Source organism: Mastacembelus armatus, chromosome 4 (genome assembly GCF_900324485.2).
Source record: "Mastacembelus armatus chromosome 4, fMasArm1.2, whole genome shotgun sequence".
In the NCBI taxonomy this organism is placed as follows: Eukaryota; Metazoa; Chordata; class Actinopteri; order Synbranchiformes; family Mastacembelidae; genus Mastacembelus; species Mastacembelus armatus.
In genome coordinates, this window is record NC_046636.1 from 11,752,038 (window position 1) to 11,775,374 (window position 23,337).

The 23,337-nt window shown below is 39.5% G+C and overlaps 1 protein-coding gene across 4 annotated transcripts in view; it reads right to left on the minus strand.

Annotated features, from left to right (window-relative positions):
- The window catches only part of ttll7 (tubulin tyrosine ligase-like family, member 7), a 69,099-nt gene that overhangs the window by 23,471 nt on the left and 22,291 nt on the right, over positions 1–23,337 (minus strand). For all 4 annotated transcript variants that reach the window (XM_026323649.2, XM_026323650.1, XM_026323648.1 and 1 more), the window contains 5 exons: positions 21,888–22,046; positions 11,963–12,057; positions 9,277–9,424; positions 8,216–8,289; positions 4,312–4,447 (listed from right to left, as the gene is read on the minus strand). In XM_026323649.2, coding sequence (XP_026179434.1) covers positions 4,312–4,447; positions 8,216–8,289; positions 9,277–9,424; positions 11,963–12,057; positions 21,888–22,046 — 612 coding nt within the window. The remainder of the gene's footprint in view (positions 1–4,311; positions 4,448–8,215; positions 8,290–9,276; positions 9,425–11,962; positions 12,058–21,887; positions 22,047–23,337) is intronic.

A 23,337-nucleotide genomic window follows, 5' to 3' on the forward strand; every position in this document is an offset into this window, starting at 1 on the left:
CATAAAAGCTCCCACTTGCCACTCAAATAAAGATGAAAAGTGATTGTTTTCTCTCAGATTAGCCATCAAGCTGCTTTCAGAGGTCCATGAAAAGGTCAATGTGTCCCTTGCTCTCTTTGTTGGTGTGTGGTTGTGAGTAAATATTTGTGTGTTTGTGTGTGTCTGTGTGTGTGTACAGTGGCATATTTCCATCTCTGGAAGTTTTTATTCATAGGTGTTAAAGTACAGTATTCATCTGTTGCCTTTCAGTTTTGAAACTGGAGGAGTTTCAAGACAGTTTTGGGGTGCCTGTTTGGTTCATATATGCCATACTTTGTGCTCATGTGAATATTTTTGTGTATGTTGGTGGGATGTGTGTCAGCCTGAACAGGGTTGGGATATTGTAGCCTTATCACACATTTAAGCTGTGTGAAGTGTTAATTTTACAATTTGCATCAAGGCCTCATATTTTTAGATGATCCATAAAAGAAATTAAAACAATACATTACAAGAGGAAACAGGTCATTACTGAGTCAGTGGGCTTGGTGTATTAGATCATGTTTTATTGAAATATTCCATAGTTACTGTATTAAATAATGTGAACTGTATGTTGAAAATTAGTATGCCCACTGTATACTGCAGTGTCTGTAAAAGTGCTGTAAATATGCCTCAAAAACCCCAGTAAGTACACTGTGTATAAATAAAAAACACATATGGTGCCCAGCCTTTCAGTAAGATGGGACAGTGTGCTGTAGCATACTGTATTATTCATTAAACTGACTGCATAAATGCTCTAGACAACAACTTAAAGTTGACATTTTAATGTTTATTTAACTTGATCATTCAAAGAGTACCTTGGCTTGCTTTTAAGAATGAATTTAAAAATTAGAGACGGTGTTACCACAGTTAAAGTCTGCCAATGCAATAATTGTTCATGAGGCCAAACTTGACACATATGCAGAAATTATAGATGAACTAAAAGCTATTTACTTTCTTTTGAGTAAAGGTTTTTATAACCCTGCATGTAAATCGAATGATGTTGCTCCAAACATGCCTCAGCTTCTAAAGGTGATGTTTTTTATGATCAATTTCAAGAATCACGAATTTTATTCTTTCCATGTATGTCAGACTGCATAATATGAAGCTGTCTTTTTCAGAACCTTGCTATCGCCAGCAATCTCTGTAAATGTCAACTCAGTCTATTGTCTAAAGTACTTTTTTGGCACCAGAAGACCAAGACAGTAATCTTGTCCAGGGCTTTTCAGAGCAAGCTTTTTGTATTTCTATCCATTTTTATCAAAAAAAGGTTTTTTTTTTGTTGCTGTTGGCGGTGTCTACTACACATATTTCTTGGCTGTTTGACAGGTGACACTGTCTAGTGTATTTCTGTGGTACTGTAATGAAAAGACACTGGTTAGGGATTTATTTCTTCCATGGTAAAAAAAAAAAAAAAACACACTCCTTGTCCTTAAGACAAATAAAAAATCTGGTCAAGACGTGACAAAAGCCAGGAGTGACTAGAACATCATCATTTGGACAATGAAAACTGTACATTTGGTGTAACAGGAAACAGGACTTTTGATTTGTGAGATCATGAAATCCAACTGGAAATCCATTTTAAACTATGCCTACAAAAGTATTTTAGGGAAAAATGTCAAAAACCAAAAACAAAGGTAGCCTTAAAAAATCCTAATATCCCTTTTCTTGATATATATTTGGAAGCACTTGCAGACCACTTTGACAAGATTTGCACCGACTGTGAAGCGCTCCTAGCAGTTTTGTACTTCTGCTGTTTAATTTTATTGGCAGAACACTGCAGGCTGACTGAGCATGCACCTGTTCAACAAGATTTTTCTTTATGTTCAGTACCCATGTTAGAAAAATGGAGGAATGGGAAGATCTCAGCTGAGCAGGCAGAAAACCAGAAATTGCTAACAACAGAACTAACCATCTGATCCATACCTGTCAACTTAACAGTAATGGAAGTGGTGGGAAGGGTGATGCAAACCCTGTGGAAAGCACTGTAAGCCATGGCGGTGTTGTCTGTAGCACAGCAAATGAAGCCAGTTATCGGCATGTTATCAGTCGAATTACAACACAGTCTTTTATTTTCTTTGATAGTGTGACAATCCATGACATTTTCCAATTCATGACCCTAAGAAGCCCACAAAGGCAGCAAACATGAGTCTTGTGGGTACAATGTCTCTCAGACTTGACAGATATTTTGATGTCATGCTGGCATATGACCTGGCATGTAATCCCTTTGCAACAGTAAAAAACAAGCAAAAAGCAATGCAGGTCAGATGATGAACTGTGGTTCCCACCAGAGTCATAAGTCAAAGTACTCTGACCAATGCACAAAATTAGACACTTTGGTTTCTCATAACATCAATAATTATGTTAAACTTTAGTTCCAAAGTGGTGACTAAGTAAAGATTTGTCATGATTAGAGTGGAAAGAATCTTCCAGCAATCAAAGCCTTCCATCTCTGCCCATAAGTAATCCAGTAGTTGCTGATATCACTGCTAATAACAGATACAACTTGTACAACTTTATACTGTATTTGCAAGCCACTGAAGCTACTGGAGCTGGAAGAGGGAACCTGAACAACTTAAATAGGCAACAATACCTCTCAAACTAATTCAAATGCATTTTAATACAGCAACACTGGAAATCATGCAGGTTATAAATAGGCTGATTTCTGTTTCTACCATCACTGTGTGCTATCTGCAGCAATGGGAGCAGCAAAACTGTAGTCTGTCAAGAAAAGTAATTCAAATCACATTTTATTGTCAACAATAAATAGGACTGAAAATATGCTTAAAATGGGAGGAAAATATTTCCATAAAATTCACTATTTGTGGTTCAATGACTATTGACTAATGAATATTCAACTTCAGGAACATCTCTTTTTATCTTAAATGGCCAAGATTTGGATCTTATTTTCTGTCCCTTAATAAGGACAGTCCAGTTGTCACTCATGATCATGTTATTAGATAGCACACTCTACAGCATCCTTTGTTCCCATTATCTCTCTCCCTGCCTACTTTGAATGAGATCCAGATGTGTGTGTTGAATAAATTAAACTTCTGTGAGCCTGGTGTTTCCACTCTGCCTGATCTTTGATTGGCATCTCTCTAAAAATTCACTGCAGAGATTCGACTCTTGAAAGGACACAATAACTTTCTGAAAAACAAACTGTAAAGAGCTAGAGCCTGTTGAGATAGGCTTGCTTCTGCAAAAACTGCAACAGTTGCATATGACATCTTCTTCCAGTCTTTTGATATGAATTTGTACAACTGTCAAATATATTTGTATTCAGTATTCACTGTTACCATTTAGTTGCCAAAAGCAGATTTTTTTTTCACGTGTATCTTTCCTACTCATCAATGCTTCTTCCCCCCTTATGTTTAAATATCCCACAATGCCTTCCACTGTCGTTTTGTTTCATTCATTTGTTCTTTCTGAATGCATAAGCAGACTTGAAAACAGAAAATTGCCCCTTTCTTTTCCATATTTTTTGTACTCCACTCAAGTCACTGTAAGTCATAAAGGGCTTTTATAATAGAAGTTTGTTACAATACTTTAAAAAGTATTTTACAAAAAACAGTAGTGACAAAACAACTATTTCTATCAGCATCTAACCATCTTTTTACATTTATGTTACTATTATTCTCATGTCATCACCAAACAATCCACATTCCTCTTTGTCAATGCTCTGGGTACAATGACTTCTACCCTTGTACGAACGTAGTGTTCAGTGCATGGCCACACAAATTTGTTATTGTATGCGTATGCACTCACAGGTGTATGCTAAAATGTGTACCCTGATTTTTAGGTCATAAAATAAATTATTAATGTCTAGGAAAGCAAATTCAAATGTGTGCAGCAATGGTAATCAAATTTGAAGCCTTTTCAAAAGACAGATACAGAAAGAGGATGAGTGAAACTGAGGATAGTGTCTATCTGTAAAAAAATCAAAAATGAGTGTGTATGGGATTTGATTTGCTTTTAAAAGCTTGTGTACAAAGCACAATAAATATTTGTGGAGAGTGAATGACAGTGAGAAAGCATGGCAGAATGAGGGGAGAAGGACATTCTTTCAGACATCCTAACAAATATGAAGGACTGCGTCACACTTTCCGCATTATTTGCGCATCCTTTTTTTGCCTCTGTGGGCAGAATCATAATGGAAATGCAAGTGTGTTTCTTTTCTGTGGTACGTGCTTGTCCACAATTGTCTGCATATTGCATGTTTATGTTTGTGTGTGTGTCTCTACAAGATTCTGTGAGGTGTGTGTATGTGTGACAGTCTGCCACTGATGTACGTGCCTTCATTCGTTTTAGAGGATTATTCATTTCCTTTTGAAGTGAGGCAGCTCGCCCGGCGAGGAAGGTCTGAAAGGCGGCCGAGAGCAGGCTTTCATACTTCTCCAACAGCAGCTTGTCGTCTGGGGGGTAAATACGTCTGTAGGCCACAGAGACAGAGAGAAAAGCAAGGAGAGAGAGAGAGGAGTGGGGAAAGAAGAAGGGAAAGGCAAAGGAGGAAGGTCATTGGTGTGGGGACAAAGGAGATGAGAAGTGAACGAGGGAAAAAAGAAAATTGGGTTTGGGGTCATGAACAGAGAGCAGGAGTGACAGCATCGAGAAAAGAAGGGAAGATAGAAGAAAGAAGGGGATTGGGTTCAGCAAAGAGAGAGGAGTAGCGGTTATAGAATTGGAAAGGGGGAGAGCATTGACAGATACAAGAGAAAAAAGAAGAAAAGGGGAACCAAACGGGTCAGCAAAGAGAGTCAGATAAAGAAAATGAGTAAGAAAGAAAGAACAAGCACACAGCAATGGAAAGTGGAAGAGATTGAAGAAATACCAAGGAGGAGTGAGGCAGAAAGGTCGAGGCACAGCAGGTGAAAGAGGTAGATGGGCAGAAAAAAGAGCAAGCAGGAGGAGAAACAGACGGAGAGAATTATAAGTATTTCAATTGGAGGTATTAAACAACAGAGACAAAAAAAGGAGTGGCAGGATTAAGGGAGAAGAATGAAGCAAAGAGCAAAGACAAAAGACAGAAAAAAGACCTATTAATGGAGAACTTGAGTTAAGAAACTTCACAAATGCATTATTGCAAAACTATATAAATTCATAAGCATGGGTACAGGTAAAAAACAAACAAACAAACAAACAAACAAATCAAAACACAAAATTGAAGGTGCATATTTTTATAATAACATAACATAACATAACAACTCAACAAGCATAATATTGTCTAGTTTACTCATTAGTCTCATTAGTTGGCATGATTTTTATCCCTCAGTTCAACATCATTCCAGAGCTGAAAATGCAGCTGACTGAAAGTAACAATGAGTCACAGATAACCCCAGACCAGCCATATTCCAAGCTTTAAACCTAACTACAGTCTTGATCAGTTTTAAGTGAGTGATGTGTATTCTAGTGTTATGGGTTGGGGTGCAGGCCTAATGTTAATGGGTTGGGTCTGGTCCAAGCAGATAACCAGTTGGGTTCAGCACCAAGCTTTGCAGGTGCTGTGCTGGTTTGTAAAAACTGGACCTGTGCAGGACACTATACACACATACATCCTCAACAAGACATGCACTTACTTTTCCATTTGTTGCAGTCTTTGCTAATGTGCCAGTTCACACATTCCACATAGTTTTGTGCACTCAAGATTAAACTAAGCAGTGCTCAGTGTTTATCTTGGGCCTGAGGGGATTAGGAAATGTATAAACCTCTGCCTGATTATCCTCATAATACATCTCCAAACTCAATCCAGGTCACTACTTTGGCCACCAAATCAAAACAATGAAAGAGTTATAATCAAAATAAAGTTGAATAGTGTGGAGTGCAAAAGCAGGGAAATGGAAAGGTTTCTACACACAAATATTTAGACCCAAAGTCCTCCAGAGTTGGTCTTTCGAACACATGGGAAGCTAAAAAGACCACTGAAAATATACAGACCTTTTAAAAACACAAAGATGTAATGTTTATATGCTAGCATCAAATTTTATACCTGGAAATATAACAAGAAAAGAAGTTTGTAAACACTGATTACTAAGCTATTAGTACTGAGTTATTCACACTACAGTACATAGAGTATGAGCATATACTAGAAAAAAACAAACAAAGCATATATACTAGAATTTAGGCCAAAAACTTTACGAAGTTTAGAAAAGTTTACACAAGTCTGCTATTAAAGGTTTTACTAACTCCATTTGCCCTTTGTGTACATTATTTATATTGCTGAGAGCTTGGCTCAGTTCTATGCTTTACTTCAACTACTGCAGTTCAAATCAAACTACTGAATGTCAAGAGACCTTTAGTTTCTTTGGTACTTTCTGGTTTGAGATTTTGTAAATGCCATACTTGTTTACCGCATTCAATACACATGGACAACATTCTATTTTTCTTTGTGAGATATCCTCTAAAAATGTCTCCTCATAATGGATGAATATACTAAATTGAAATGATAAGATATGACAAGAACCTTCACTTGTTAATCCTCAAAGAGAAATATAAATCACATAAATCATGACTGAAATGTCTAAGGTCAATACTTTAATGATTGTTAACTGCTCCCTCCTTTTGGCACCCTCTATTTCTGAACATATGGACATTTTATTAGAGGCTGACCCAACAATTCTTTTAAGGAAAATGATCATAATGAGATTTTTTTTCCCCACATGTCCCTGACTGACGTAGAGGCAAAGCTAATATTCGTATTCCATTTCCATCAATTTAAAACTATCTTTGCTTTGGCCAACAGTGTCTCTCAAGCTTCCTGGTTCAAACTGCTTAAAAGATGTTAGATGAACAGCAACAATGGCATCAAACCAACTGGATTTCCTTGTGATGCATCAGGGTCTTGGCTTGTCTATACCTGATACAAGTTTCATCTAATAGGCGCCTGTAAGTAAGTTCATTACCCAGCTCATCTAATGAGAAGCAGTGTGTTAATCAGACTTCAGTGCTGCGCCGGGACACCATTTGAATGCTAAGAGGTCTTTATTAAGGGTGCTCCAGACAGACCTCAGCCAGTCTGATTGACTGCCTGACTGTCTGTCGGAAAAGAGGTAGGAGGTGACAGCACTTGATACAGGCTGGGATCAGCATTCTGACTAGCCATTCAGTCAAGTGATGAGTCAAGAAGTCATTTAGACTTGGGGAAATAGCAAGAAGGACAAGTGTGTGTGTGTGTGTGTGTGTGTGTGTGTGTGTGTGTGTGTGTGTGTGTGTGAGGGTGTGCGTGTGTGTGTGTGTGTGTGTGTGTGTGTGTGCGCGCGCGCGCATATGTTCTTGAGTCTGAGCTTCAGGGTCTGCAGGAGACTGAGAGAGAATTTCATGACCTGGAAGTGTGTGTGCCTGTGCTAACATGTTGGATAAAAAGACAGGCAGAAACAGAAACTCATGGAGTGGAGGAACATTAACAATTTACAAGGGACAAGTGATAAATCAGAACTTGGTGCTGCTGAATCATGCTTTAAGGTAGATCTGCTCTGTCCATTTGGTAACTATTAAAAATTGACACACTTGTTGATTTCAAAAATTCAAGCTAGAGTTACTAGCTAGAGAAAAGAGGAGTGAGGTGAATTGCTTGCGGACAACATTGACAACATAGCAGTATCATGGTTAGCAATGTCGTCTCACAGCAAAAATGTTCTGGGTTCAAATTCTGTTCGAATTTGGAGACTTTCTGTGTGGAGTGTGCAAGTTCTCCCCATGGCCACATGGGTTTTCTCCAGGTGCTACAATTTCCTCTCACAGCCCAAAGGTTGGTGACTCTATATTGCCCGTAGGTGTGAATGTGAGTGTTTGTCCTTTGTATGTCAGCCCTGTGATAGACTAGACATCTGTCCAGGGTGGACCCCAACTCTCACCCAAAGTCAGCTGATTTGCTCCATCCCCTCACAATCCTGAACTGGACTAAGCGCTATAGGCAATGTATGGATGAAAACGTAACATTCTGCATAAAACACTAACAATTAGGAACCTTGTCATTACACACCATCTCTCATTTCCTTTCTCATAATCTTAATTTGTCTGTCTCATGTTCTCAAAACATTGGGCATTGGCTTTTGGTAACTCTCTGTAGCAGGATTATTAATTCTCTTTGAGAGCCTGGCATGCAGGCTGCTGATGACCCCATAAATGTAATCAAAGCTGGTCCAATTATAGTTTTGAAGTTGTTGGAGAGCCCCCTCTCCCCAGCTGTTTGCCTCTTCCGTACCTGTAGTTCCCCAAATGTTGCTTTTCATGCTCCTCTCTGGAGATCTGCTTGCGGACCTGTGCCAGTCGCTCTTTCTAAAAATAAGAGAAAACCAAACTGAAAATTTCTTTAGGTAAACGTTGCTGCCACCCCTATCTTACCTGATTATAAATTCACAATAAATAAAGTCTTATAAACAAGAAAGAAAGGGGATGAATGAGTAAAAAAGTTTCACCCACCAGTGACTCATAATTTTTTCATTCATTTCTCTTGTTAATACATTACAAAAGTATAGTTGAGAAGCTTAATTGGCCAATCTGGCATAAAGCAGAGAGGAGGGGATCACTTCACTACTGCCACTGTAGTATCATTGAAAACTGAATGATACATGCATTCAATAGACCTGAACCTGGTCTTGCACTTCAGCCATAACAGCACTCAAAGATGAGGTAGTGCGCTTTTTAAAATAGTGCCTCTGCGCCATCTTTCCTTATTCTCACTGATTACTGCCGTGGCGGATCAAAAGGCTAATCAAAGAGGGTGGGAAGCATAAAGTACTAGTAGTTGCCACTTTTCCCCATATAGATGAGAAAAGCTTTCCCGAGTCCTTCATTTCAAAAAGAAAACATTAAATGGGCATGCTTGTCACAGAAAACTTTGGCTCTTTTGACATGAAATAAGAAGTCTCTGGTCAGACATTTTCACATTTTAACATATTTCAATACTGAGGAAAGACTTTCTATTTGTTAATATTTTACAAAGTGATTTATATGTGCACAAAAAGTATCAGACAATGACACATCTTAGATGAGCACCTATTCCTGAAGTGTTGTTTCCAAATGCCTTGTGTGCTCATGCTAGTGTAGTATAAAAAGGTTATCTCATGGCTTACAACTTGGGCTCATGACTGCACAACCAATGTTATGAAAGTCTGGGTTGCTCTAAATTCCTTTGACCACAATCCACTTGCAAGGTTGGTTAGCAGAGAGAATATACATATGAAGCTGAGTATTGCTAAACAAATATTTTAATAATTAATAATAGATTAAATATAATAGTTTATTCATTTGTTTTTGCCTTACCAGCTCTTCTTTCCTCCTCTCTAGTGTGTGGCGTTGCTTCTCCCAGTCTGAGGAAGCAGCTGAGAGTTTCTTCATGGAGCCATGTCCATAGAGCCGTCTCTGAGCCTCTGCCTTTTGTTGGGCCAGGTTGCGTTTCTTATCACTGGCCCTGGATCAACAACAAGTAGACAGGTTCAGTCCCCATTAAAAGCAGACTATTAAAGAGCATTAAAGCTGCTCTGTTTCTTCCTACTGAAACTCTGATATTCTTTTCCCATTTTTCCCTTACCTCTTCGATTTTTTTTCCAAGTAATATCTTTGTTTAGAATATTGTACCATTTGATAGTACCCTTAAGAGGTTTTCATGTTTGTGAACTATTTTAAATCACTCATCACTGATGCACTGACCTGATGCACTTGCCTTTTGATCGTCACATCTTTGTGGTCTTAAAAAAAGGAACTCCCTTCTAAAACATTAACCCTTAAATGGGCAAATACCTATACATATTTTTGAAAATTAATTAATTGCTATTTTCTAATGTATCTAGGCTATAATAACACACTTCCATGATTTTTTTCAAAATATAATATTTATTTTCAATTTTACACTCTGTATCCCCGGAGATACATTGTCCATTTAGGGTATAAATTTAACATTTTCCAATTTTTCAGTGGAAGTGGGCAAGCCTGTCATATCTCAGACTACCATGCATCACTACACAGTACATCATGTGTTATTGCAACAGGTGACAAAACTACAGATGCCGCCACTTTTTTTTCCTTGCAGCGTAATACATACCGACAGAAATTCCCTGAAGACATGTAAATTACTGGTGAATTAATCAGTAATACGCATTTAAGAGTAAAATAAAGAGAGATTATATATAATAATATTTCACAGCTTTATATAATTGATTATTGATAGAGTATAGACCTCAAAATACAAGTATACCTGAGAGTGAGTATTCCTGTTTTATAGCCCTATCTGGACAATGTATCCCCCGGGATACAGATATTCAGTGCCTGATTATCAAAGATGTGTAAATGTAATTAATTATTTTTAAAGAAGAACACATAAAATTCTCCTTAAAGAACAATATTTTACTAAACCAAATCCCCCCAAAATATAATATACATGAAAAACATCAAGACTTACTTCCTGACCAGAGTCTTCGTCCACATAGGCTGCCATTTTGGACTTGGATATAAATGTATCAATATGTTTTTGAATGCTGGCATGAAGTCACATGACCTGGGTACTTGACCCATCCCTCCTTAAGTGTTTCTCATGATATGAAGTGCAGGGACTTAATACCCCTACCCCCACAGCGTGCCAAATGTCTGATTTATTAAACAATATAAAGATAAAGACAGAGCTGAGACACAAACAAACCAACAACCCCAGGATAAACAGGACCAGACAGCTAATTCTAAACAAGTGGGCTTCTGTGTGCTGGAGAAAGGGCAATTCATTTTAGTCAATCGCTGGCCCTTTAAATTGGATATTGAGTGCTGTTGGGGGGGCTGAGGTTTATCAATGTCCATGCCCGGCCGGGTCCGAATTGATCCCAAGTTGATACAGTTGGTGTTGTGAGCAGAGTCAAGAGCTGACTCTACCTCTACACACCACCAAACCCTCCCTTTTGGGAATTAAAGCCATTACTATATAAGGAAAAAGTGAGTGAGGTAGAACAAAACCCTCATTCACTCCAGCATGAATATAAGCAGTTTGTCCAGGGGAAAGAGATTCCTGCTGCCTTTCAAGGCCTTCTACAATTTATTTGTCATGAAATAATCAAATCTCCCCTTTTAATCTGTGGGAACAGAACAAACATGAGTCATGAAACAAATCATTTTGATAAGAGACTTGTTTGTGCTGACTGAAAATGGGCTCATTGAATGAGCTTTTATGTGAGATGGCTACACGACGCACCATACTTGGCAAAACTCGATCTATGGTGCCACATAATTGATCCATTATGTGTGTGTGTATGTGTGTGTGTGTTGTGTTTGTGTATGAGTGTGGTTAGTAGAGTTGATACTATTTTTAAAGCAGTAAAAGGAGGACAAGCAGAGAGAGAAAAAGTGAGGAGAGATCTAGAGGTCTGGTATACGATGATCAATCAGTGTACAGCTCAGTGTAGCCAAGGGACTGAAAAGCATGCCAGCAAACACATAGACCACATATACAAAAAAAAATCCATCGCACAACCAGAGTGACAGTATGCGTAACATAAACAGGCAAACATATACACCCACAAAGTACAGTTAAAGAGCAGCACAGAAAGCTTATGTAAATATACAGCACCGGGTAAACAGTATCAACTCAAAACCACAGAGAACAGAACTTACAGATAAAAAAAAAATTTAAACACACACACATCATGTCTAACTAAAGGCTGTGCAAAACGCACAACAGAGGCATAGCTTTGACCCATGGCCATTATCTTTCTTTGCATCCACCATACAACAAACAAATATACAAGGACAGCTTTTTTCTGTCCAAAGCTCACACAGCCTATTAGTGTCAGACTAAAATCACACTGTCATAGGTCTGAAACCAAAATATGATAAAGGCTGAACAACTAGCACTCATATTCATGTAATATAAAGCTTTGCTTACACATAGAATGTAATAGGAGCAATTCATGCATGTCTAGCTACATGCACTTTCATGTGAGTGTATGCCCATGGTGGAGAACAGTACCTAATGTTGAGAAGTTTCAGAGCATTGAGCAGCACCCCTTTCTTCACATCATAATCAATCTTCTGATCGGTCCCAAAGCTCGGTGCTCTATTGATCTGCCAGAGAGAAAAAGAGAAAAACATTCAAAGAACATTCTGAGTTTTTTTTTTTCTTTCAACTTCATCTAATTTTTTTTCTTTTTTCTCAACTCAGTAGACAGAAAAGTTATGCCATTACAGGAGTAAATTTGTGGTGTCTCTGGGAAGAAAAGGGATCTGTTCCCACAAGAAGGACAGGAAAAGAGGAGAGAAGAAATGAGAGTGATGGAAAGGGAGAGTTTTATTCTCTTTGAAGGACAATTTTGAACTTTTAGCTTCTGCCTGAGCATAAATCCTGGCTGACACTGATGATGTGTGTATGGTTGTGCATGAAAAAAAGCCAATGTGTGTATGAGTACGTGCATATGAACAAATTGTGTAGGTTAAACTGCCACCAGATAAATGACACTACCCTTTGCAGCCAGTCTGTGACTCTTCAACCGACATGTGCCCACCTCAGCCCAGGCACCGCAACACCCTTACAAACCACTGCCAGCAGTAATCTCTTTGTGAGCATCAGCGAATTACCACTGCTCAGCTCAGTGCCATCATATACAACACATACAAGTGCGCTCAGAGAGTCAACTGAGCGAGAACAGAATAAGCCACCTGTGATTTGAGATACAAAAGCCGGTATCACCAAGGGAAAAATTCAAGAGTCGCTTACCTTTCTTAACAGAACAATTTCCAGTACCAGTGCAAGGTATTCAGATATCAGTTATTATACCTGACACAACAAATCAATTCTTTCCTGTTACTCTTTGTTATGTTCCCAAGGTGAGAAAGAGATTGTTTGAGACAACAAAAGGCCCAGGAAGTGGAGAGAAGTGCAGCGGCAGAGTGAATGAACTATGGGACTATGATGTGACATCAAATGTCCACTGAAAGGTTGTCTCATGTCAATAAACAGTGATTGTAGAGATAATTCAAGTTTCATTCTGATGTTTAAATTCCTTTTTTTGGTGAATAATAGTGAATAGTGCGGTTCCTTTTGATAGCGCTGGAGTTGTACTAGCTTTAATAATGGTGTATTTGTTTTGGATGATCTACTTATAGTAATATGCTAATAGTTCTGATGTAGCTGGGAATTCATTCTTCCCAGTAGCCTTAATCTGCAGTCACAGCAAGTATTTGTCTCAGAAGCATTCATCCTGTTCCTATCTGCCTTCAGAAAAAAGCAGCTGGATACAGTTGAATCAAAGCAGAATGGCAGCCAATCACATATCGTGATTTCTATAACAGAGCAATGCCCAGCCAATCAGAGGTTTTAGATACACTATAGATCCATTCTATCAATCAGGAACCTCGGTAAAGAATACTGAAAGGCGGCAGTGAAAAAATTATAATGGTGCGACGCATTTGGTCATTAGGACCCACAAAGATTTTTAGCTGAAACTAAGCAACAAAAAGCCAAGACGTGCAAAGCATCTCAGAGGCCACAGGGGTAACTCTCAGTAACGCCATACCTCTTTATCTCGCCTCCTTCTGAACTAGCCATTACTAATCCTTACACAAAGGTGCTTGGGACTAGTGTTGTAAGATAATATTTACATCACAACCAGGCTCCCAGGAACTGAGAGCCAGCGTGTTGATTGTCTTGCCAGTAGTAGAGCATGTAATCGAAAAAGAGAAGTAACCACTGAAAGGTTGTGTATTTGGATCATGAAGCACCTCTAAAAAAGGGTAAGCTTAAGTGAATCAGTAAAGCTATCCTCCACATAAACAACTACAGTACTCCCAAATTATCCTTCAGCACCATGCCAGACCCCAAGCACCTAAGAACCATGTAAATATGGCTGTGCAAGGAAGCTCACATGTTAAAATGTATGGCGAATAAGATCACACATGCTGAAGAAAATGTATCCTGAGCTGTAGCTGTCTCTCAATCTCTTAAACGATTTCAGATGACAGAGCCACAGACACCACAAGTCAGCTACTAAATCCACATCAACATGAAGTGGGTTTGTATGGGCGAGCCTATGTAAGCGTGTAAGCATGTAGTTCTACACAACAACTATTTATCAGAAGGGGAGGAGGGAGTTGATGAATGTCTTCAATTCAGAGTCAGAGACCCTATGCAACTCTTCCACTCAGTAGAATGAATCGCTCTGTGCTGAGGAGGACAGCGCTACACTTTGACCTGCAGTACCTCATCTAAAAAAAAACACTACAAAAGAAAAAAAAGAGAAGCGGTCTGTTTTCATTTAGACCGCTCACTAATACGACAGCAACAATGAAAAGAGTACGGCTTTAGAACGCCGTAACCTATAGGTAACAACCAGACTGTCAGTGATCCTGGCTACGATTGTCTCGTTAGTTGTCTTCGTTTCTTAGTTTGATTTGTGGTGTCAACCTGTCACAGAGTAGACTGGCATCACAGCACTTGCTGTCTCTCTTTGCTCTTCCTCAATCCTTCTCCTTCCTCTCTTTGCCTGTCACACTCCTCCTGGTTACATTCTCTTTCCACCCTGTTTCTTGCGATCTCTGTTTTCAGTCTGGTCACTGATTTTCCCCCTTCCATTTGCTAGTCCTCACACTGGTCCCTACCTCTCTTATTCATTTCTCTCTCTGTGTTTCTGTGCTTTTCTCTCTGCCAGAGGAAGCTGGACCAGTCTGGTCCTAATGAATCCCTGCAGGCTCCCAAAACCCTGACTCTGATTTCCTTAAGTAACTCTGGCAGGGTCTTAAAGGAGCCGTTGGTTGCTCCAAGACGCATTTAATAAAAATGTCAGATGAAAAGATTAGAAACTCCTTTTTACTTGTGCTTTGATTTGGTTCAACATCAGCACTGCATCAAAGTGGCCCAAATATCACTCAGTCAAACAGTAGAATGAGCATGTAGCAGAAGAATATACTGTATCAGTCAACAATTTTTCACAGAACAGGTTTAACCTTATTTGATCATCCAATTGAACATACAAAGATCAGAGGGTAAGCTGCAAACTACAGACAGGACATTTAACACACAGCTGGAGGTGTAAGTATCCCACCATTGTTTATGAAGGCAGTGGTGAATTAAAGCTTGTAATGGGTCTGCGAAACAATTCGCTTATGTGGTATCTGGCGGCATTTAAAAATCAGCACGAGTGAAGATGGCAGAAAAAGAGCAGCCACAGAAGTCTTTGGTCAACAAAAGAGGTAGAAGCAATTCCATTGTTTGGGAACAGTTTGGATTCAAAGAAACGGACGTGGATCAAAAACATATTATGTGCAAGATTTGCTACGCGGTGGTGTCAGCACCACTTGGTAACACCTTTGTTAACACCTTGGTAACCAATCTTTTTAACCATTTAAAATTTAAACACAGACCGATATATGACCAACTAATAAAAAAGAAACAGAAAGAACAACGAGCAACGCCGACAACGCCCTTCACTACAGTCATCAATTAAAGATACTCAATGTTGAATATTTGGCCCCCTGGAGAAAGTGAGAACTTAGTATCTTGGTCAGGTAAGTTTAGTAAGTCAGCAATGGCCACACTGCAAAAGGCCATTCTAATAATATTTTGACTTTGTCTAATAAATTATCATTATCATTTCAAGTATGAATAACACCAGCAAGTCCAAAAAAATCCTTACAATGATCGTATGACTTACTCATTGTTAAAAAAGTAGACATCAAACAGTTTGCGCCTGTGGCCTCTGCTGTGTCACACCGACCCTAATAACATAGCAACAGCAATAGATCAACAACAATCAGCTTCTTTCCTGCTACAACAAATTGCTTCCCCCCATAGACATCTATTCTGTGTCTGGAATACTCGTCAAACAAGTGCAAGGGCTGCTTGTGATTAATCGGTTCAGAAAAAAGACCCCTTCTTATTATTCCCGGCAGAGTGTAAACAACCACTGCTTTGACAAGCCTCCCATTCTGCCCCGCACACTCAAGGGTATCAGCACAGTTCAACTGCTGTCAGAAAGGAGTGTTTGTTGCCACACAATGGTGGAATGAGAAAGGGAGGCAGAGAGGGAGAGCATGAGTAGCAGAGCGACAGAAAGACAGACAGCTGGCTGCCCTGTTAAGTCGTTCTCTTGTTTCAGCCATCATATCAATCACTGTTTTGTTCTTTGTGAGGCGTTTTTAGTGGTCCAGTCAGACACGCGGAAACTCTAGCTGAGTATGCTGAGCTCCTGGTAAAGGTCCTGGGAGTGAGTGGACAAGCGCTTAGCTTAGCCACCAGTCCTCCTGACCTGCCTGACTGAATGGCTGCCAGGGTGCGAAGAGTGTTGCTTTCTACAATCAGGCACAGCAACAAAAGACAAAAGGTGCTTCGAGATGCACAAAAAGCTGTGCATAGTAATGCTGCCACAAACACAAACACACACACACCTAAGTGCCAAGTACACAAAACATGCAAGACTATATCAACAAAATATACCTATGCTCCAAAATATGCAAGAAGATAATCTGAATATAATCTTCCTTTTCAAACGCTTACACACTTAACCAGTACCATACGTCACTCATAAACATGCAATATATAGCTTGGTCAATCACATGCATGCACACAAACACAGCCACATACACACACTGGTACTGCCATACATGCCTGATGATAAATGACTAAATGTTGGGGGTGTTTTCAACTGCCCCACATACGAGGCCCATGCGCTCCTAATTTGATACTTATTCCATGAAATAGTCATGTTGGGGGAAAATAGATGTGGATAGAGACAGACAGTCCCATACATCATTCTAATTATTCTTTAATAAACCTCTTATAAGACAAAGACTGGCTCGTAGGTGACTACTGCCACCTAGAGTTCACAGGGAACAAGACACCCCCTCAAAGCTAAGAACGATATCTATGGACATTTAAATAAGAATGAATCCCACTAAGTGCCAAAGATTAATCAAAGGCAAAAGGAGAATGAAAGGTGGAAGGGGGCAAGAGAAACTCCAAAAGATAATTGAGTATCTCAAACTGTATGTATTCGCCTCTGTGATTTTTCACTCTAGAAAATTCAATCATGAGCAGATGAAAATTATTTGGAGAGCACAGGTATCAAGTAAATTCCTCCTTAATCACCCTGAATACACAATAATGTTCAACTCAGCTGTTGTAGAGGTTAGAAAACACTTTTTCCTGAGAAAATATGTGAAAGGCAAGATAACTTCTAAATCCTTCTTCCAAAACTTATTGAGAAAACAGATTTGTCTTAAACAGCTACTTTTTAGACTTTTATGAAAAGCTATAGGGACATGAAATATTCATTTTATTCTGCACAAATAAAATAGAATTTTAACTGAGAGACACTTTTTTCCACACCGAAAATTAACAGTGTTTTCAAAAATTGTAATTCTTCTGCAGTGTGCATTGCAGTGTCTACAGGTATGTCTGTACTGTGGCATCTGTTTACACTTGCCAGCAAAGATTACTTCCCACAAACACACCCCGTACACAAACACACACTCACACTTGCAAAAGAAAAGGAAGTCTGGATTATGTTGGTTCTGAGGAATGGATAGGCAAACCAAAGTCATCTTGAAACAATCGGCGAGAGAGCACTGAAAGAGAAGAAAGTTGCAGGAAAAGAGGGAGGGATGAAAGGGGAGGGAATCACTGCCCTTTGGGGAGGAGTGCAGCTAAAGTGTGTTGGTATGTTGTAATGTCCAATAACAGACACAAATGCACTGAGACACAAACAAACCCTTGCCACAGTTGACCTAACCATGCCCGCCTCGTTAGCTGCCATTCACTCTGCACAACCTGACCTAAAGGGGGGCCGCAGTGGTGGAAAGAGGGAAAATGATGGATGAGCAGATGGAAGTAAAGTTGTAGCAATAACTAATTATACTGCTGGAACTCCAGCATGTGACAGCATCTCAATACTCAGTAATGACACATAAAACACCATGAAAGTTGGCAAACAAGTTTTCTTCCTTTGAAGTGAACTAAATTGGTGTGTTTGTGTGTTTTAAGCAGGATTCCTCTTGAATGGGATAAACAGACAGGAGTCTGGAGTTTCATGGTAGGCAGATCAGAACGGCCAACAACACACACACACCACAGAGGACTATTCCCTGAGTGAGAAAGACCACACATCCAGATGCACAAACACACATAAGGAGTAGGAAAACTCACATGAAACACAGACACAGCAAAGTTGCATGCAGTAGCTCTCGTTCTGTATGTTTATAGAGTAGGTAAACACATACAGTACATAGTACCACACACTACACACACTGACACAGGACAATTCATATATACACGCATACACATATGCACACCATCAAACACCAACTGTGCCCTAACAAGCAGGCTGACTAGCCTTTGAGTTGCCTGGAGCCTGGCACTAGGGAGAGAGCTTAGCACAGACCTGAAAGGTTTCTAATTATTCGTGCTCACTACAAACACTTGTTTCTTCGTAGTTAGAGTTGACCAGCTGGTCAGCTGAGGTTTTTTTCTGCTGCATGTGGGGGAACATCTTTGAGACTATAATGAGGCTGGGCCTCATTGGGTTGAGGTCCAAGGACAACCATCAGGACCTCACGAGAACAATAAATTGTGTTCTTTGGTGGTTTCTGTATTTTTGTTTATATATTTCTCTGGTCTTCTAGTAATAGTTTCTAATTTTTCTCAGTTCGTTTGACACTGGACATTATCATGTTGGTTTAGAGCACATGGGCCACACTAACTGGAGGTTGATGCAGGGTTGCTAATGCTGTTTCACTGCTATATTTTGCCATTAAATAAATGCACTCCTTATGACTCACACTGGATTTGGAGACATCTGCTGTTCTCTTTGACCCACATACCCCAATTTTAAGACAACACTACATGCAAGCAGAATTTATGACTAAAGTCTATGCCATGAGGCGGTTCCTGAATTAAACTGAATATATGCGCATTTCTGAAACAATTATGTTTCTCTTGCATTTTTTTCTTTTTATTTTTCTTTTACTTTCAAAAGACATCACTTAATGAAGCCCTCAAAGCAAAAGACTTGGCACTGACAATACAAACCACAGTCAAAGCAGACTGTGTGTGTGAATGTGTGCTTGTGTCTATGTGTCTATGTGTGCACTCAAGGGTATGTCTGTGTGAAGTGTAGCTCATGGCTCAATGAATGGCCTCTCCTATACAAGTCACAGATGCTGTCTGGGCTGGTTTAATGAAAGTGAACATCTCCAGTTACATCAGTTGAGCAAGTGTGCGTGTATGTGTGTGACCCTATGAGGTGCTGATGTTTTGAATGTCAATAGGAGGTAAAACGTGTGTTGAAAACCTTGCTGAATTAAGATAAGGATCATACAAAAGCCTGTTTCTCTCTTTTTACCTTCTCTTCTATCCTTTTTATACTTGCTCTGAGTACAATGCATCTGCTTTATGCCTGGCCTTGGTTTGAAAAGCATCTTGTCCCCTCTGTTTGTACTCCTGTGACAAGCTATTTAGCAGATGTGCACTGGTCTGTGGGTTGTTTCTCTTGAGTATCTGTATTCGTTATCAACATATTTGCAATGATTTCTTTGAGCCTGGTTGCTTACAAAGAGCCAGTGTATTGTATTTTCCACAGAGGTTTTCTTGCAACAGCAAACATGTCCTGTAATCACAGGAGTTTGGAGTATTTCAAATACCCTGTCCAAAAAAAACATGACTATTTTCTGGAGGTGTAATTGGGGGATATAAGAGGCAATCATGCCCCTTTCCCCTTTCCAGCCTCCTACATACACACAGAAAACAGCAGACAAAAATACAAATACAAAAGGCAGGACTAATGTCATTTGACAGCTTCTTATATATGATACTATCGAGCTTTTAGGTATCCGACCGGCTTTGATTTTACACAGGTTGAACTTTCATTTCCTGACTGCGAGTTTGCATGTCCAACAATCAATTTTGACATTTTAAAGAGTAAGAGAGGAAGACATTGCCGGAACAGCAGTCTGGGTAAAGCCCCAACGAGGCATGGCACCAATAATTCACAGTGACACCAATAAAGAAACCTGAGAGGCGAGGTCCACAAATGTAAAACAAACCTTTAAGTCCTAGATTGTCTTTCAACTTTTGAAACGATTTTTACTATTTTGAAATTGGGGGGGGGGGGGGGGGTGATGGAAATAAAAAAAAATCTAAAAATGATTTAGTTAAAATTTAGTTTTCCACAAAAAGTGCAATGTGATTTGCTGAAATATTTAATTTGGACCTTGCTGCTTGCTTATTGCAGCTAGCCTATAGGCCCAGCTGTGTTTCGCATCCCTGCTGAATAGGAATGAATGTCGACAGAGTAAAAAGTGGTAATAAAGTTATTTTCAGGCTTGACAGCGTACACAGTGAGGATTAGAGAAGGGGTCTCTATGCTTGCTACTATCCCCTGACTAATCAGTGGAATTTTGGAAATAAATGATTGTTGTTGTAAATGTTGCGTGAAAGAGAAGCAGGGTTGTGTGTCTGTTTGTGTGTGTGTGTATGTGCTTGGGATGTTAATTGATGAGAGTTATAGAGAGCTGCTAGTAGCACAGGGGGGATCATTACTGCTGGAGTGGAACAACTGCATTCACGGCTGTTTGCCATGTCTCATACACATCTATACACACAAACAAAGTGCACACATACTGTCACAGTGCACCAGCAGTCAAAAGGAACACCATTTTTACTCTTCCTTGTACATCCTTTTGTCATATTGCATACAAGAGCTCAACCACACAAACAGAGCCAGGTAGGGTAATTACACCCTAATTCCACGATGACTCTACTCAAAATACCAACCGTCAAATGTCACTTTTTTTCTACAAATCAGAGGCTTTTGGAAATCACAAGATTTATTTTGGGTTGGTATGATGGGGAAAAACAAACAATTATCCCAGAGGCATTTCCCATCCTTGAGTCAATCTGTGGGAAACGGGGTGGGTGGGGGGCATGCAGCCACTTTGGGTTACGATTTAGGTCACATTTTAACTGACTGGCTGACATCAGAATGGTGAGACAGAAATCCTGGAGTGGACTCTGAACTCAACTCTGTCTCCTGAATGACTGACACCTCAGAGACTGACACTGACAGAATGAGGGGTGGGTGTCTTGCTAGTCAACCTGCCATCCTGACCTATATTTTTGTAGCCTGAATGTGTGTGTGAGACTTTGTGTAATGAAGTGGTGTATTATCTTATATGGTGCTGTGAACATGTGGATTTCTATAAGTATGAGTGTGTGAATGCACAAATTTGGTTGTGCAGGTTTGTGGCTGTCTGCATTCCTTTCATTGTACATGGCAATGTGTGTCTCCTTGTGTTCAGGATAAATACATACTTGAGACCTTGTGGGTGTTTCTGTGTGTTTCTCCGGGAACAAGAGTGTGTAAGCAAAATCAGTGTGTGTTTATTCTTTCTGTCAGTGTGTGGAAATGTCTCCCTCTCTCCTGCCGACGCCACATTACTTCAGTTAGAATCTGCTGTCACTTTAGTAGCAGCAGAGACAGATGAGACTCCACAGACTGTAGTTTTCTTTCTGACTGACAAACATACATACACACCCTTGAATTAATTTTAAGACATCTACTGGATTTTAATATTTTATAATGTGTTTTAAAGTTTAAAAACATTATGACTGAAATCATATATAAAATATACAAATATAAATAATATATAAAAATAAAAACTGAAAATAAATATGAATTGGAATTTTAAAATTCCAGTTTAATAATTGACACTCTCTTTAAAAGTAGACTAAATATTCTATGTTTTTGTATTTAAAACAATTATATTGAAAATGCAGTATTTGCAAGAAAAGGAAAGTAGAAATTACAACCAGAAATTACTAGAAAAAAATGAGAAACCACACACATACACATACACAAACACACAAACACACACACACACACACACACACACACACACTCACACTTTACCTCCAGTAGCCAGGGTTTGAGTTTGCGATCCAGGATGATGTCAAATCCTAGGACCTCAAAGCAGACACTGTCGCTCCCTGGTGGCTGGCCGGGGCGACACATGCGGTAAGCATGCAGCACGTGGGGCTCAGCCACTATTAGAGTCTTCACCACCAGCTCCTGGCAGCAAACAGAAACACAAAGAGAGAAGGAATCACTAAGATGACAAAGAAAACACAAAACCTGGCCTTTTTCATTCATCCTAAAAACTACATCCTAAAGTAAAACTGGTGCACAGAAGTTAAGCTACACTCTCTGATTTCTCCTAAATTCCAGTGTCTCAAGATATACTGTCAGTTTAAAAGCTGAGAAGAAGCACAAAGTTTTACTGGCACATAGCCTTTTGAAATTCACTTACACACAGACAAATATACCAGTTTTGATGGCAATCCATCTGTCTGGCTAGTGCCTCCCAATTTGAGTGCATGTGTGTGTTTACATGTATGTGTTTGCTGGCTGGTACCTGCCTGCCTACTCCCAGTGTGTAACCAGGGTAAGCATGCTCACTCTGACACTGACACACACACACACACACACACACATACACTGCACAAAGCGTCCCCTCACCAGTCAAGCCCACACAGTGCTGCTGGCCTGCAGTTTGCCCAGTCCTGCTGCGTGCAGGAGAGGGGTATGGTGGCCTGGCAGTGGCCTGATAAGCCTGCATCCCCCTTCTTATTCTATTTGTCCATTGCTCACACACTTTAGTCCATTTGTCCATCCATCCACCTGTCTCACCCACAGGCTGACTAGAACAAACACCTGCTCCCAAAAGAGCTGTTCAAGCCCAAAGTCCCCAGCACTGGCTGGTATGTGTTTGTATGTGTCTTTGTCCCTGGCCCCATCACCTCCCTCCTTATCCGGAGTCCTCAGCACTGTCTATTTGCGTGCTTGTGTGCCTGTTTTGTTAGCTTTGAGCTTAAATCATTTTTAAGCTGTTGTGGTATTATTTTATCTTTTTACTTTTTAAATCTCACCTGCATAAATTGGTTTAACAATTTTGTATGCATGTCTAATTCATTTGATTTATGTTTTATTGGCACAACTTTCTGGTAGTACAGAAAGTCTTACCAACCGATAGTCCAATATTCTTGAAAAAATATTTGGGTGATAGGCAGGATTACAGTTGTGAAATTAAATGTTCTAAAATAATTGAGTACAACATAGCAATAGTACAACAATATATATAAAATGTAGGGAATATTGCTTTTTGTGTTTTTATAAATATTGTCGTAAAATATCTAATATGAAAATATGTAGAAGAACTATTGTCTACAACCCCTGAAACCAATTTTAAATTGATCACTATGTCTACATGTCGTTTCTCACATTGGACAAAAGGGATCACTTGGGAAATGTTGGGAAATTGTATTTTTCCAATTGGTATAAAAATAAACATTATTGTTGCTAA